The sequence below is a fragment of the Pseudochaenichthys georgianus genome, chromosome 6, assembly GCF_902827115.2.
Source record: "Pseudochaenichthys georgianus chromosome 6, fPseGeo1.2, whole genome shotgun sequence".
NCBI classification, from domain to species: Eukaryota; Metazoa; Chordata; class Actinopteri; order Perciformes; family Channichthyidae; genus Pseudochaenichthys; species Pseudochaenichthys georgianus.
The window spans coordinates 20765362-20778910 of NC_047508.1; the positions used below are offsets into that span (position 1 = coordinate 20765362).

The 13549-nt window shown below is 40.8% G+C and overlaps 1 protein-coding gene across 1 annotated transcript in view; it reads left to right on the top strand.

Moving 5' to 3' along the window:
- Positions 1 to 5209, top strand: part of pamr1b (peptidase domain containing associated with muscle regeneration 1b) — a 36470-nt gene extending 31261 nt beyond the window's left edge. Inside the window, 3 exon segments of the mRNA XM_034085033.2 lie at positions 1795 to 2024; positions 3217 to 3575; positions 3654 to 5209. Coding sequence (XP_033940924.1) covers positions 1795 to 2024; positions 3217 to 3575; positions 3654 to 4232 — 1168 coding nt within the window. The 3' untranslated portion in view covers positions 4233 to 5209.
- The last annotated feature ends 8340 nt before the right edge of the window (positions 5210 to 13549 follow it).

Here is a 13549-nt window from a genome sequence, read left to right on the forward strand (position 1 = left end):
ACTTTGGGGGTATCTATGATAAATATTAAGCCTGACAAAGTACTTAACGTCTAATATATTGCTTTCCTGCAATGCTAACTATGTTGAAGCACTTATTTTAACTGATATTATACATATGAATTATACTCTTATGTACTGTATGCAGATAGAATAAGAAATGTGCAGAATATGACAGTGTAATGGTGGAGGTACACACATATTGATAGATATCTTGTAATGCACTGTTGAGGAACCTGTGACCCAAGTTTTTCATTCATTGCATAACTACACCGTAGTTGTGTATATGATATGTCAATAAACCTTTGAAAATCTTGAAATCTTGAAAGGGATGTGCAAAATAGCCATAATATACAGTCTTTAATGAACTATTAGTAGAGAATAACGAGTAATGAATATACTTTATTACTCGTGTCCATTCATGTCAATTGCAGATACATGTTTAGTCTTCTCACGCACCAACTATCAAATATCTCTCCTGATTGTTGGCACTTGACAATCACCTTCCCTGAATTTTACTCAGGTGTAACTAAAGTCTGATTTAAGGGTTGTTTATATTTCACATCATTAATCAGAATCTGCAAAGTAACTCAAATAAGTGTAGTGGAGTAAAAATACCAGGTTAACCTCTGAATTGTCATGGAGTAGAATTACAAAGTAACAATGAGCTGTCATGTGAGTATATATTAATGCTGCGCATTATGGACACAAGCGATTTTCACTCATTTATTAATTATATGTTTTACATTTGATAACACCAATGTGTTTAATACTGGCAACTTCTAATTGTGGGAAAAACGAAAACGTTCAGTAGAGACGTCCCATAGAACATTTTGCGAAACACAATAGCCAGCATGTGTAGTTCTGGGGGGGCGTTCGATTCCAGTTTTGGATAGTCTGGCGTGGTTTCGTTCCATTTCAAACAGCTGTTTGACGCTCGGCGTAACCTTGGCGCACTGCCACTCCAACATCCAATCCCAGAGCTTGAAGATTAATCACGTGGACTGTAGTCCTAAACGATAGCTGGGGATTATGAGTAGTGTAGTGTCTTCGGCCATCCTAAACTCAGAAATGTTGACAATCGCAATGATGCTCGAAATGTCACTTATAGGCCTACGTCTGTTTCCGATTATTTTGATTTTGAAATTCAGTTCCTGACGGACGCCAAAAAAGCCAGAGATTATGGAATTAAACCAATAAATAAAAGCAAGGATAATTGTGTGTTATTGGTGAGTAAATAACAGTGTGTTATTTTGAAAAGAATAACAAATTAGAAGGAAAAAAAGATTTAAAAATACAGATTTCAGCATTCTGAGGCTCTGAGCCCCATTTATTTTCCTCACAGACGGCAACAAAAGTCAGAAATTATACGATTTAAAATAAAAGCAATAACTGTGGCTTGATATTGAGTAAAAACATGTTTTTATGAACCACACAGCTTCCGGTCTTCCACGACCCGACCGGAGAAAAAGACGTGCTGCAGGCACGAAACACATTACCAGTAGAAATACATTGCTTTTAAAATCGTGCTGTGCAACACGAAAAAAAGTGGAAAATCGTGTTGGTGAACACAAATCAATAAGTTAAAAATCGTGTTGGTGATCACAAAATGCCATGAGACTGGGTTGAACAGTAGCCTCCTGTAGATAATTTACTATTAAGTGACTAGAAATCTAAATCAACAGGTCTAATGCCATCTTTCTGCACTCATACCCAATTTACTCAACATTTACATTCACAGCATTTACTCAACAAAGGGTATCTCCACATACCCTTGGCCTCTTCTTCTCTCCTCAGAAAGACACCTGTGCACAAGCTCTACTCTTCTGGGCTGAGCTCACTATTCCAGTCTGACGACCCCACTAAAGCCCCCCCCGTGCAATCCCAGTTGCCCGAGGGCTTCCACCACCTTTACTCGCTCATAGAGTACGAGTGTGTCTCAGCTTTCTTCCACCACTCTGGAAGTTCTCGCCGCACGTGCTTGAAGACTGGGAAATGGAGTGGGCGTCATGTGTCCTGTTCACCAGGTGAAGGCAGCAGAGGACTGCTTGTTGTTGGACCACCACCCTCTCACAGAACAAACTCACTGACACACATTTTAAACAATGATAATTGCATAGAAAATGATGATGTGGTCACTCGGCGAGACATTGAGCTAGTGAAAAAATATTATTTAAGTCTACTGTGTGCACACAGACTTTCCTGAAATATTATCACTGCCTCGAAATGCAGACATTGACAGCATCTTTTAGGAATTTCAGCTAGCTGTAGTCCTCAGACTTACTTCCCTAAGCTACTAAGATGATATGAGCTGAAATGTACCACTGCACTATGAAATAGATGAAGCAAGAGTTAAAAAACATACACAACCGTTTCAACTTTCAATACATTCAGTTTGTAAATACACAAGCTGTCACAGCTCTGTATAAGGGTAGATCCATTCACAGTGGACCTTCCCATCATGTAAAAGAGAACTATGCGCACTACCAATGGTTGCTGCGACACACAGAGTGGTGGACTCAACATTTCAACACCAGACTTTAAAATAGTTATTGATTTTGTTAATTGAAGAAAAACAATGAGCCAGGCACTTAAATCGCTATTTGAAACAATCACTAAACTGGCTTCTCTTTGTGGACAGCATAAAAAGGTGTCTGGTCTTTTTGCCTTTAAATTAATTGGTGTGCAGTGCACACATCCACAACAAGGTCAACGAACCCTGAAGGTCCTTTTCTATGTGCTGTTGATCACAAAATTGTGGAACGTAAAAGTTGTAAGAATCTGCCTGGAACTCTAAAAAGTATATGTCTAAAGATGTTAAGTCTGTTTATGTATTACTTTACTATTATTCGTGGAAATAAGATATTTCAATCTCCTGTAGAAGATTTTTTAAAATAATTGTAGGAATGGGGAGGGTTGGACAGATGCCTAATTGTGTTAAAACACTATATAGAGATTGTCTAAGGCTTCTTTCATGAGTTAGAGGCTCTCACATTTCACAAGATAGTGTGGATGTTGAGTATTTCACTCCAATATATGCTACTTGCATGTTGGCACACAATCTTTCAGACGTCACTTTATGTGCAAAAAAAGGCTCTCAGAAGGGAAAGACCAATCAAAGACAGTCCCACAGTGTTGACACAGTCTCAGTGTAATTTGTTCCTGTATTCTTCACCCTCCCCTCTCTGTCCTCTCATCCTGTCACCTCCTCTTTGGCAGTGTGTGGGAAGCATCCGACCTTTGACCCAGAGAGGCCGGCAGAGGCTCACTGGCGTTGGCTGGCAGCCATCTACCGCCGCTCCACCAACGGAGCTGAGACCAAGGTGACCAAGGCAGGTGGCCAGGCAGGGTCCTTGAAGGGGAACGGTGGAGCAGGACCTGGCAGCTACAGTCAGCCCTCTGACTGGCAGCTGGTGTGCAGTGGGGCTCTGGTCAACCAAAAGAGGGTGGTGGTCGCAGCGCACTGTGTGACAGAGCTGGGGAAAGTGTATCCTCTTGATGCTGCGAAAATCAAGGTGGTGGTAGGGAAGCAGTATCGTGACGACCACCGTGAAAGTAAAGGTCTTCAACACCTGAGGGTAAGCCTGTGGAGATCTTTTTATTTTGGTGATCCTTTTCAATCAAACTTGCACCCTAAGTCTTTATTTCCCCTTTAGGTGGCCTCCATTGCTGTTCATCCAAACTACGACCCCAATATCCTCGACTCTGACATGGCTGTTGTCAAGTTACTGGACAAAGCAAGAATCGGAGAAAAGGTCCTGCCCCTGTGCCTCTCAGAAAGCCAGGGGGAAGAGGCGAGCCCTAAGCAGGGGCTTGTGACTGGCTGGTCTCCTCTGCCTGACCCAAGTTTAGGTCCTGATGAGAAGGCAAGGGTTGGGCTCGTTCACCTTGCCGATGTTGTGCCCTGTGAGCAGCAGTATGCTCGTAACGGCGTGCCAGTTGGCGTCACGGACAATATGCTCTGTGCCAGCCAGAAGCCTGACTATGAACCCTCTAACATATGTCCCTCTGACACGGGGGGAATCCTCGTCCTCCCCGCCCTCTCTGAGAACCAAGCCAGCAGCAGGCAGAATCCCTCTCTCAGCACACAGGTGCAGGGGGGGGGCAAAGGGCTGTGGAGACTTCTGGGACTAGTGAGCTTTGGCTATGACCAAGGGGAGTGTAATCCTGACCTCTACACAGTTTACACACGTGTAGCCAACTTCAAAGACTGGATAGAGAGAAATATGAAATGAAAATCTTACTGTATGACGTCGTTCCCTCTATGCTTCAAAACAGCTTCATATCTTACAGTTCTTTCACACATCTTTCTTCTGTTTTTCAGTGCTTTTTAATCTTTTTTTTCTTTCTCAATGCAGAAGCACTGGAAACATTTGACAACACAGTGCTCTAACTGAAGGGGGTGCTAACACATTAGATGTGCTGGGAATCAGCCTTTCAGGTCCCTCAGCCTGAGGTTACAGACTTGAAAATGACCAGAAAACCATTATACGCCTCTGGCTGACATGGTTTGTATTGTACTCAATGGGATGTATATATATGTTGTAATGTACTGGATTATTCTATCGATTCATATGACGCAAGGGATGTATATATTGTATCAAAAGACAGAAAAATGACGACGATTTTAATTAAAACATGTGGGTGTGTTAAAGCTTATCTGTGTCTTATATTTAATCATAGTGTAACTCCGTATGTTTGCTTGAAGGAATATATTCTGCTGACTGATTGGTATAAGACAAATCTTATATTTGCTCTATGAAGCACACAGTGGGTTTGTGCTGTGAGGCAAATGAATCGAGGTCACAGAAGCACCATTTTCACAACCATAAACGGAGCACGTTATTCACAGATCAAATCCCTTTTCTGTGCTCAAATTAAATCAATTACTTCCATTCTGACCCTCCTCCATTATTCACTAGTGAGTCTACATAGAGACGAGCTGCAGCATATATTGACTTCCAAAAAGGGGCAATAAAGAATACACTATTACTTTATCTCCAATAGAATGAGTAGAGGAGCTGGACTCTGGTTGTAGGTTTACTGGTTTTTATTTCAATGCCTTCCAAATAGTTAAAATAATTTTAACTACATTTACTTTGCACAAGTAAATAAAGGTTTAAACATTTTAGTACTCCAAACTATACCAATGAGACTTGCACATGCATGCAGTTTAAAGGTACAAAGATGTTATGAAATAAAACTCAATCAAATCAAACTAAATCAAATAAAGAATTAAATCGTCAAAAACTGACATTGTTTTCCTCCAGTTTTTTTAAAAGATGTTACCAAGTCTTTAAGTCTCCGACAGGAAGCTCCAAAGGTGAGGGAACTTGAATCTTTATTAAAACCCTGGCAGAGCATATGGAGCTGGGCGCTGGCTTACATTTTTTTTGTTGAGATAAAACGAGGAGCCTGTGTAGTAAAATAAGTACAACTCTGTCTATCAACTGGCGCCTGCCAGGTGTAACTTTTGTTTTTCGTAGATTTTTCAGCAGCTTTTTGCTATGGCTAGAGATGAAGCTGATGAGAGTGAAGTTGTGTATTATTAAAAAAAAAAAAAAAATCTCACCAATGATCCCTTACATAATAAATGTGATTCATTGATTAGTGCATTGAAGACCCCATTTTGAAGTGAAGTTTGACAGTTATAGAAAGGGAGAAAAGACTGTGCTCTAGAATGGAAGAGGAGTATTAATGTTTGGAGCTTTCCTTAGTGAAAGACTGATATACTCCTTAAGTGACAAGGTCACACGATATTTAACTTTATATCCCTCTACTTTATTTCTTCAATCAATCAATCAATCAATGTTTATTTATATAGCCCAATATCACAAATGTTACATTTGTCTCAGTGGTCTTCACAGTGTGTACAGAATATCAGTATGACAATACGACACCCTCTGTCCTTAGACCCTCACATCGCACAAGGAAAAACTTCCAAAGAAAACCCAGTTTAAAGGGAAAAATGGGAGAAACCTCAGGGAGAGCAACAGAGGAGGGATCCCTCTCCCAGGACGGACAGACGTGCAATAGATGCCGTGTGTAAATTGAAAAGATAATACATTTGCAACATAGGTAGTCCAAATGTTTGGAAATGCATGTGTGTATAATAGGAAGATGAATCCACGAGGATATCCATCCAGGACCTATGATCCAGGACCACAGCCACGACTCAAGATCCAGCGCTCGCGATCCAGGACACAGGACCGCAGGATCATCCATGACTCCGGATCCCAGCGTATATAGACACCAAAAAGAAAGACATTTGGGGAAGCTGGGTTAATCGGAACATGAGTGTACACGGGTATAGACAGAGAGAAGGAAGAAGTAAGATGTCCCCCGACAAACTAAGCCTATATCAGCAAAACTAGGGGCTGAATCTAATCAGCCCTAACTATAAGCTTTATCAAAAAGGAAGGTCTTAAGCGCACTCTTAAAAACGGATAGGGTGTCTGCCGCCCGAACACAAACTGGAAGCTGATTCCACAAATGTGGAGCTTGATAAGAAAAGGCTCTGGCTCCCATTGTACTTTTAAATATTCTAGGAACAACCAACAACCCTGCATTCTTGGAACGCAATGCCCTAGTAGGACAGTAGGGTATAATGAGTTCTTTAAGGTAAGATGGCGCCTGCCCATTAAGGGCTTTGTAGGCGAGAAGAAGAATTTTAAATTCTATCCTGTGTTCTATAGGGAGCCAGTGTAAGGCAGCCAGAATAGGAGTAATGTGGTCCCTTTTCCTAACTCTGGTTAGTACACGAGCCGCAGCATTTTGAATCAGCTGAAGCGACTTGATTGACTTCTTAGTACTCCCTGATAATAGAGAGTTACAATAATCCAGCCTAGAAGTAACAAATGCATGGACTAGTTTCTCTGCATCGTTTTGAGGCAAGATATGCCTGATTTTTGCAATGTTACGTAGATGGAAGTAGGCGGTCCTTGAAATTGATTTTATGTGGGCGTTAAAGGATAAATCCTGATCAAATATAACACCAAGATTCCTTACAGTCTCACTGGAGGCCAAATTAATGCCATCCATAGTTAGTATGTCTTTAGATAATTTGTTTCGTAGATTCTTCGGGCCAAGTACAATAACTTCAGTTTTGGTCGTGTTTAACATCAAAAAGTTTAAGGTCATCCACGTTTTTAAGTCCTTAAGGCAGTCTTGAATTTTATTTAGATGATTAATTTCATCAGGCTTGATTGATAAATATAGTTGAGTATCATCCGCATAACAATGAAAGTTTACAGAATGATTCCTTATAATATTGCCTAACGGAAGCATATATAATGTGAACAAAATAGGTCCGAGCACTGAGCCCTGTGGCACTCCATGGCTAACTTTGGTTTGCGTGGAAGATTCATCGTTAACACGTACAAACTGAGAGCGTTCAGATAGATAGGACCTAAACCAGCCTAAAGCAGTTCCCTGTATGCCAACTAAGTGCTCTAGTCTTTGCAATAGGATATCATGGTCGATAGTATCAAATGCAGCACTAAGATCGAGCAAAACAAGAATAGAGACAAGTCCCTTGTCTGAGGCTATTAGAATATCATTTGTGACTTTAACCAGAGCTGTCTCTGTGCTATGATGTGTTCTAAAGCCAGACTGAAAATCTTCAAATAAATCATTGTTTTTTAAGTAATCACACAACTGTTTTGCGACCGCTTTCTCAAGAATTTTTGAGAGGAACGGAAGATTAGAAATAGGTCTATAGTTGGCTAAAACCTCTGGATCGAGGTTGTGCTTTTTAAGAAGCGGTTGTATCACTGCTACTTTGAATGATTGTGGAACATAGCCTGATAATAAAGACATATTCATAATATTTAATAAAGAAGTGCTAATTAATGGAAAAACTTCCTTCAACAGCTTAGTTGGAATTGGGTCTAACATGCACGTGGATGGTTTAGAAGAGAGAATCATTGAATGTAATTGTTCAAGGTTAATGGCTGAAAAGCATTCTAGTTTACTATCTAGTGTAATATTAGAACTTACGATTCCGGGAGCTGTTGATAACACTATACTGGTCAAAGGCAAGAGGTCATTAATTTTGTTTCTAAGAGTAACAATTTTATCGTTAAAAAAGCACATAAAATCATTACTACTGAGTGCTATGGGAATAGAAGGCTCAATCAAGCTGTGGCTCTCTGTCAGCCTGGCTACAGTGCTGAAAAGAAATCTTGCATTATTCTTATTCTCATCTATTAATGAAGAGTAGTAGGCTGCTCTCGCTTTACGCAGTGCTTTCTTATATTCATTGAGAGTAATATGCCAAATTAAACGAGATTCTTCAAGTTTAGTGGAACGCCATATCCTTTCAAGTTGTCTAGACTTTTGCTTTATTTTTGCGGGTTTCGGCATTATGCCATGGAGCTAATCTATGTTGTTTTATTTTCTTCTTTTTCAAAGGAGCAACAGAGTCTAATTTTATTCGCAGCGCATCTATAGCACTATCAACAACATGATCAATTTGGGGTGGTGTACATTTTGTATAAGTTTCCTCCCCTACATGCAGACATGCTATCGAGTTAAGTATTGGTTGAATCTCTTCCTTAAATGTGGCTATAGCACTAACAGATAGGTTTCTGCTGCAAGAGCTTTTGACTAATGCTTTGTAGTCTAGTAACAGTACTTCAAAAGTTACTAAGAAATGGTCGGATAAAGCAGGATTATGCGGTTCGACTAATAGTTGCTCAATTTCAATACCATAAGTCAGAACAAGGTCGAGAGTGTGATTATAACAGTGGGTTGGTTTATTTACACTCTGACAGAAACCAACAGAATCTAATATAGAGTTAAATGCAACAGTAAGGCTATTTTTATCATCGTCAACATGAATATTAAAGTCACCTACGATAATTACTTTGTCTGTTTTAAGAACCAAAGTTGATAAAAACTCAGAGAATTCTGATAAGAATTCTGAATAAGGACCTGGTGCACGATACACTGTAACAAATAAGATTGGCTGCAAAGTTTTCCAGGTCGGATGCGTAAGACTAAAAACGAGGCTTTCAAAAGAGGTATAATTACATTTTGGTTTAGTATTGATAAGTAAACTTGAGTCAAAGATTGCTGCAACTCCACCTCCTCGGCCCGTGCCTCGAGCAATATGAGTGTTGACATGGCTGGGTGGAGTGGCCTCATTTATGCTGACATATTCTTCATGTCTCAACCAAGTTTCAGTGAGACAGCATATATCAATATTATAATCTGATATTAAATCATTTACCAATATTGCTTTAGATGCTAGAGATCTTATGTTTAAGAGACCACATTTAATCTTCCTGTTTTGTTGCACTGTAGTAGTTGTTACATTTACTTTTATTAGGTTATTATGTATGACACCTCTATTAGGTTTTACCTTAAATTGTCCTTGGGCAGACACACACACCGCTAATATTGGGTATTTTATTGGGTTCGGGATTCCTATGGATGACTGCCTAGGAGAGAGCGCAGAGAAGCGTGTAAGACTGCGACTCTGCCTCCTGGTCTCAACTCCAGTTTGTCATGGATTACGTCCACAAAGCCCTGAAATGTTTGCCGAAATGAGATCTGCACCTTTCAAAGTAGGGTGAATGCCGTCTCTCTTAAATCAGACCAGGTTTTCCCCAGAAGGCTGTCCAATTATTTACGAAGCCCACATTGTTTGCTGGGCACCACCAAGACAACCAGCGCTGAAATGATGACATGCGGCTATACATGTCATCATTGATCAGATTGGGGAGGGGACCAGAGAAGATTACGGTGTCCGACATTGTTTTAGCATAACTACACACCGACTCCACATTAAGTTTTGTGCATTCTGATTGGCGTAAACGAACATCATTACCACCGACGTGAATAACAATCCTACTGTATTTACGTTTATCTTTAGCCAGCAGTTTAAGATGCGCCTCAACGTCGCCCGCTCTGGCCCCCGGAATGCATGTGACTGTGGAGGCTTCGGTCTCTAAATTCACGTGTCTCATAATAGAGCTACCAATAACCAGAGTTGGCTTCTCAGCGGGTGTCTCGCTGAGTGGGGAATATCTGTTAGATACGTGAACGGGTTGGTGGGGACCTGCGGGTTTCGCGTTATGCCCCTTCTGAACAGTCACCCAGCCTCCCTGCTGCTCGGGAGTTGCCGGGGGACGGCTAAGAGGAGCTACATTTTGCCGGTCCGCACATGCTAACATGGGCTTTACTTTAGCTGAGTTACTTTCTAAGATGCGGAGCCGGGCTTCTATGGCTATGATTCCCGCCTCCAACCTAACAACTATACTACATTTAACACATGTATCCTTACCAGTAAGGGAGGCCGGGAAGTAACCAAACATGAGACAGGAAGAGCAGGAAATAGCACCAGAAGGTGGGGAAAGAGCCATGGCTAGCTATCAAGCTAAAGTAGCTACCGTTAGCAAACCCGAAAAGAGTGTAGGCAACTGTGGAGTTACAGTCGCTACGAGAAGGAGAGTTGTGAGTGCTTAAGCTGTAGTAACGTGTGATTACAACGTCAGGCAGTTGCCGTGATCAAGAGTTTTAAAACGATCGATTAAGTTTAAGTTAATAAGCTATCAGCAACAGAACAGGCACACGGGATACCCGGAGATGACAACAACAACAACCGGAAGTTGCAACGTGCTCACCGCAATAGGTTCCTCCTTCCGCTCAGTCTCTTCCCTTTCGAAAGCTGGTTTACAACATGTAAATTAATAATGTAAAACATTTTATTTATTTACAGCAGGATTTGGATGAGCCTAAAACATGCTACCGATTTCCAAAACCTAAATAGCCTGAAGTTGTCAGAGTAATTATGCCTCTACGTTTCCCAGATGGATTGTTCTCACCATTTCTTCCTCTGGACTTTTTCCCTTTCCTGCGTATTAAAATGGCAGTTAGACTTCAACGTGCCAAAAAGAGAATGCATTACCCTTGTCCTGGAAGTATTTCAGTTTAAATAATTATTAAAACGTTTGTATTTACATTTGTAAAGTGCTTTTGTCTTTTAAATACTTCCAAAGCAATCTGAAAGATCAGTTACACACATTTTAAGTTTATTCTATATCTTCCATCATTGTTACAGGAATGCAAAACTGCTAAGCTTTTGCACTCAAAGGACCAACATCTTTCAAAGACTATCTGTCTTTCCTTCACCCATTTACTAAAGTGGAACAACAGCCTGGTATTGTCCCATGTTTCCCAGGGCAGAGTCCTCTCCACTCAGGCTGGGAGTCTGCGTGTTCACAGGCCCCGGTGAGCTCACAGGGCAACACTTCACAGAGTCCTGTCCTGTCCTGGGAACGGAGATGTAACCCTCAGTAAAGTACCTGGATAATGATGAGAAAATTCTACCATGAGACCACCATAGTGAACACCAGAGAGGCAGAGGGGCAACATACTTAACACCAGACATACAAAATGTTTAGGTTTCGGTCCAGATTCCCAGTTAGGCTGCCTTATGGTTTGTGCTCAGTGTGAGAAAACCACTTGGAGCTAGAACATTTTGGCACTAAGGATCCACACGCAGCTCCGTTGTTAGTATTCTTCTCTGACATAACAACGTGGGACCGCTAAGAGGATTTCCTGATCATTTACAATTAAAGATAATTCTTGTCTCAACTCATTTTTGTCTTGCTCTTTCCTATTGGAGATGTAACTGTTTAATACATCATTTAAGTATTAAGTTAGGGTATAGTTTTAGCAAACTTTACTCAAACGAGAGTAAATTGGTTATTGAGATATATTTACAGCTTCAGATTAAAATTAATGTATTGAACGAGCGCATGTAATTTAACATGTATGCATCATTAATGGGGTTCTATGGCACAAGGGAATTAAACAAACTGAGTACAGGCTTTGGTTACACAGGCAGTACTTATAGGAAGGATCACTTAATTGTTGGTTTTAACCCTATCAGTGGGATCACTAGCTTCATACTGCAGCAATGTATGTCCGTATTTTATTATCCCATTTTCTATCATACCCATAGCAGCTCACCCAGTTGCTTCCCCCACAACTATTTTTATATTCCTTCGTCCCTCTTATACATACAGTACCTAAACGGAGCGGGGTATTATTCAGTCATTACCGGCCATATATACCTACATAAAATGATAGATAGCCATCCATTCACTTCACAGCCTTCAATAAATATATAACACACTGATGTTTCCACACAAAAAGCAATTTTGTTGTGCTGATATAAAGCACCGGCTGTGTTTTCATCCATACTGTATGCAGGCCTATGCACAGCCAGAGCAATATGATTTATTATAGCTGTGATTGTTTGACTCCACCAGCAGCTGCAGAAAGCCTGCATGAATTCAAGCTGCTGCTTAACTGAGCAAGGGAGAATGAGGAAAAGTGAGTAAAGAGATAGCAAGATAGAGAAATGGTGGAGCAGATAATATGCAGTATTTTCAGGCAGGTGTGATTCTTTTGTTTGGTGGGACATTAACATGTCCTTGGTTCGCCTGTTCACCAAAACATGAGCAAATATCCAAGGCTTTTCACACAGCTCAATACTTACATTAACCTTTCCCCCAAAGGAGCCTCCTAACCTCCCCGGGTTATTTCTGAAGACGTGCCAGCTTTATTACCTTCCAACATCCTCGTAACACTTCTTGGTTTTCTGATTGCTGCTGAGAGGACACCAGCATTGACCAAAGCCATTAAAGGTTAATGTACCCCCTCTACAGAGGCAGATGCAAATGGTGTAGCTGTATATCACAGATCCTTATTCAAATGCACAACATTAAAAACACCCACATTTAGGATGAATCCAATCCAAAAGGTTTCATTACATACTATAGGATACCATGCAGAGAGAAGGACAGATTGCAGTGCACATGAATCTGGATTGCTACAATCATTAAATCCAACCAACTGATTTTGGCTGATGATTTTGCCGTCCTGTTTTTAGCTAGTTTTTAGAAGGGTACGCCAAGTGAAGAGTTTAGAGTAAACATCAATAAATTGCAAAGAAAGGGAATATATTAGTGATGTTAATTTACCAACTTGCCATGGGAAAAGGAGTTACTTGGTGCTCTCTGTACTTTGGACAAAGACTTCCCAAGGGAAACAGGCCTGAGTCACAGCTTGTTGCAGCAACATGTGTTATATTTCTGGTGAGGAGGGTGAAGATAATTACCCAACTGGGTTTCATGCTGGTTTGCATACAGAGTAAGACAGCCAGCCAGAGAAGCACTGCTGTGATTAGTTGTTTTTGCTGCCAGTCAAGAAATGACGCTTCGTGATTGATCAGCACCCAACACATCAGCCGTTAGCTGTTAGCACACACTCAGAGGTCACAGCTCCTCATATCTGTTCAGAAACTGGACAAAAGTTAAACATGTACAAAACACAGACTGTCTGTGTCATGGCGAATACAGTCACTGCTTTATTTATGTCTGTCGGGTGCTGACCAATCACAAAGCGTCATTTCTTGACTGGCAGCAAAAACAACTAATCACAGCAGTGCTTCTCTGGCTGGCTCTGTCCAATCACAAGCAAGAAGTGTTCTCCCTAAAGGAATACCCTTTCCGTCCAATGTGAAATGCTGTGTTGTTTT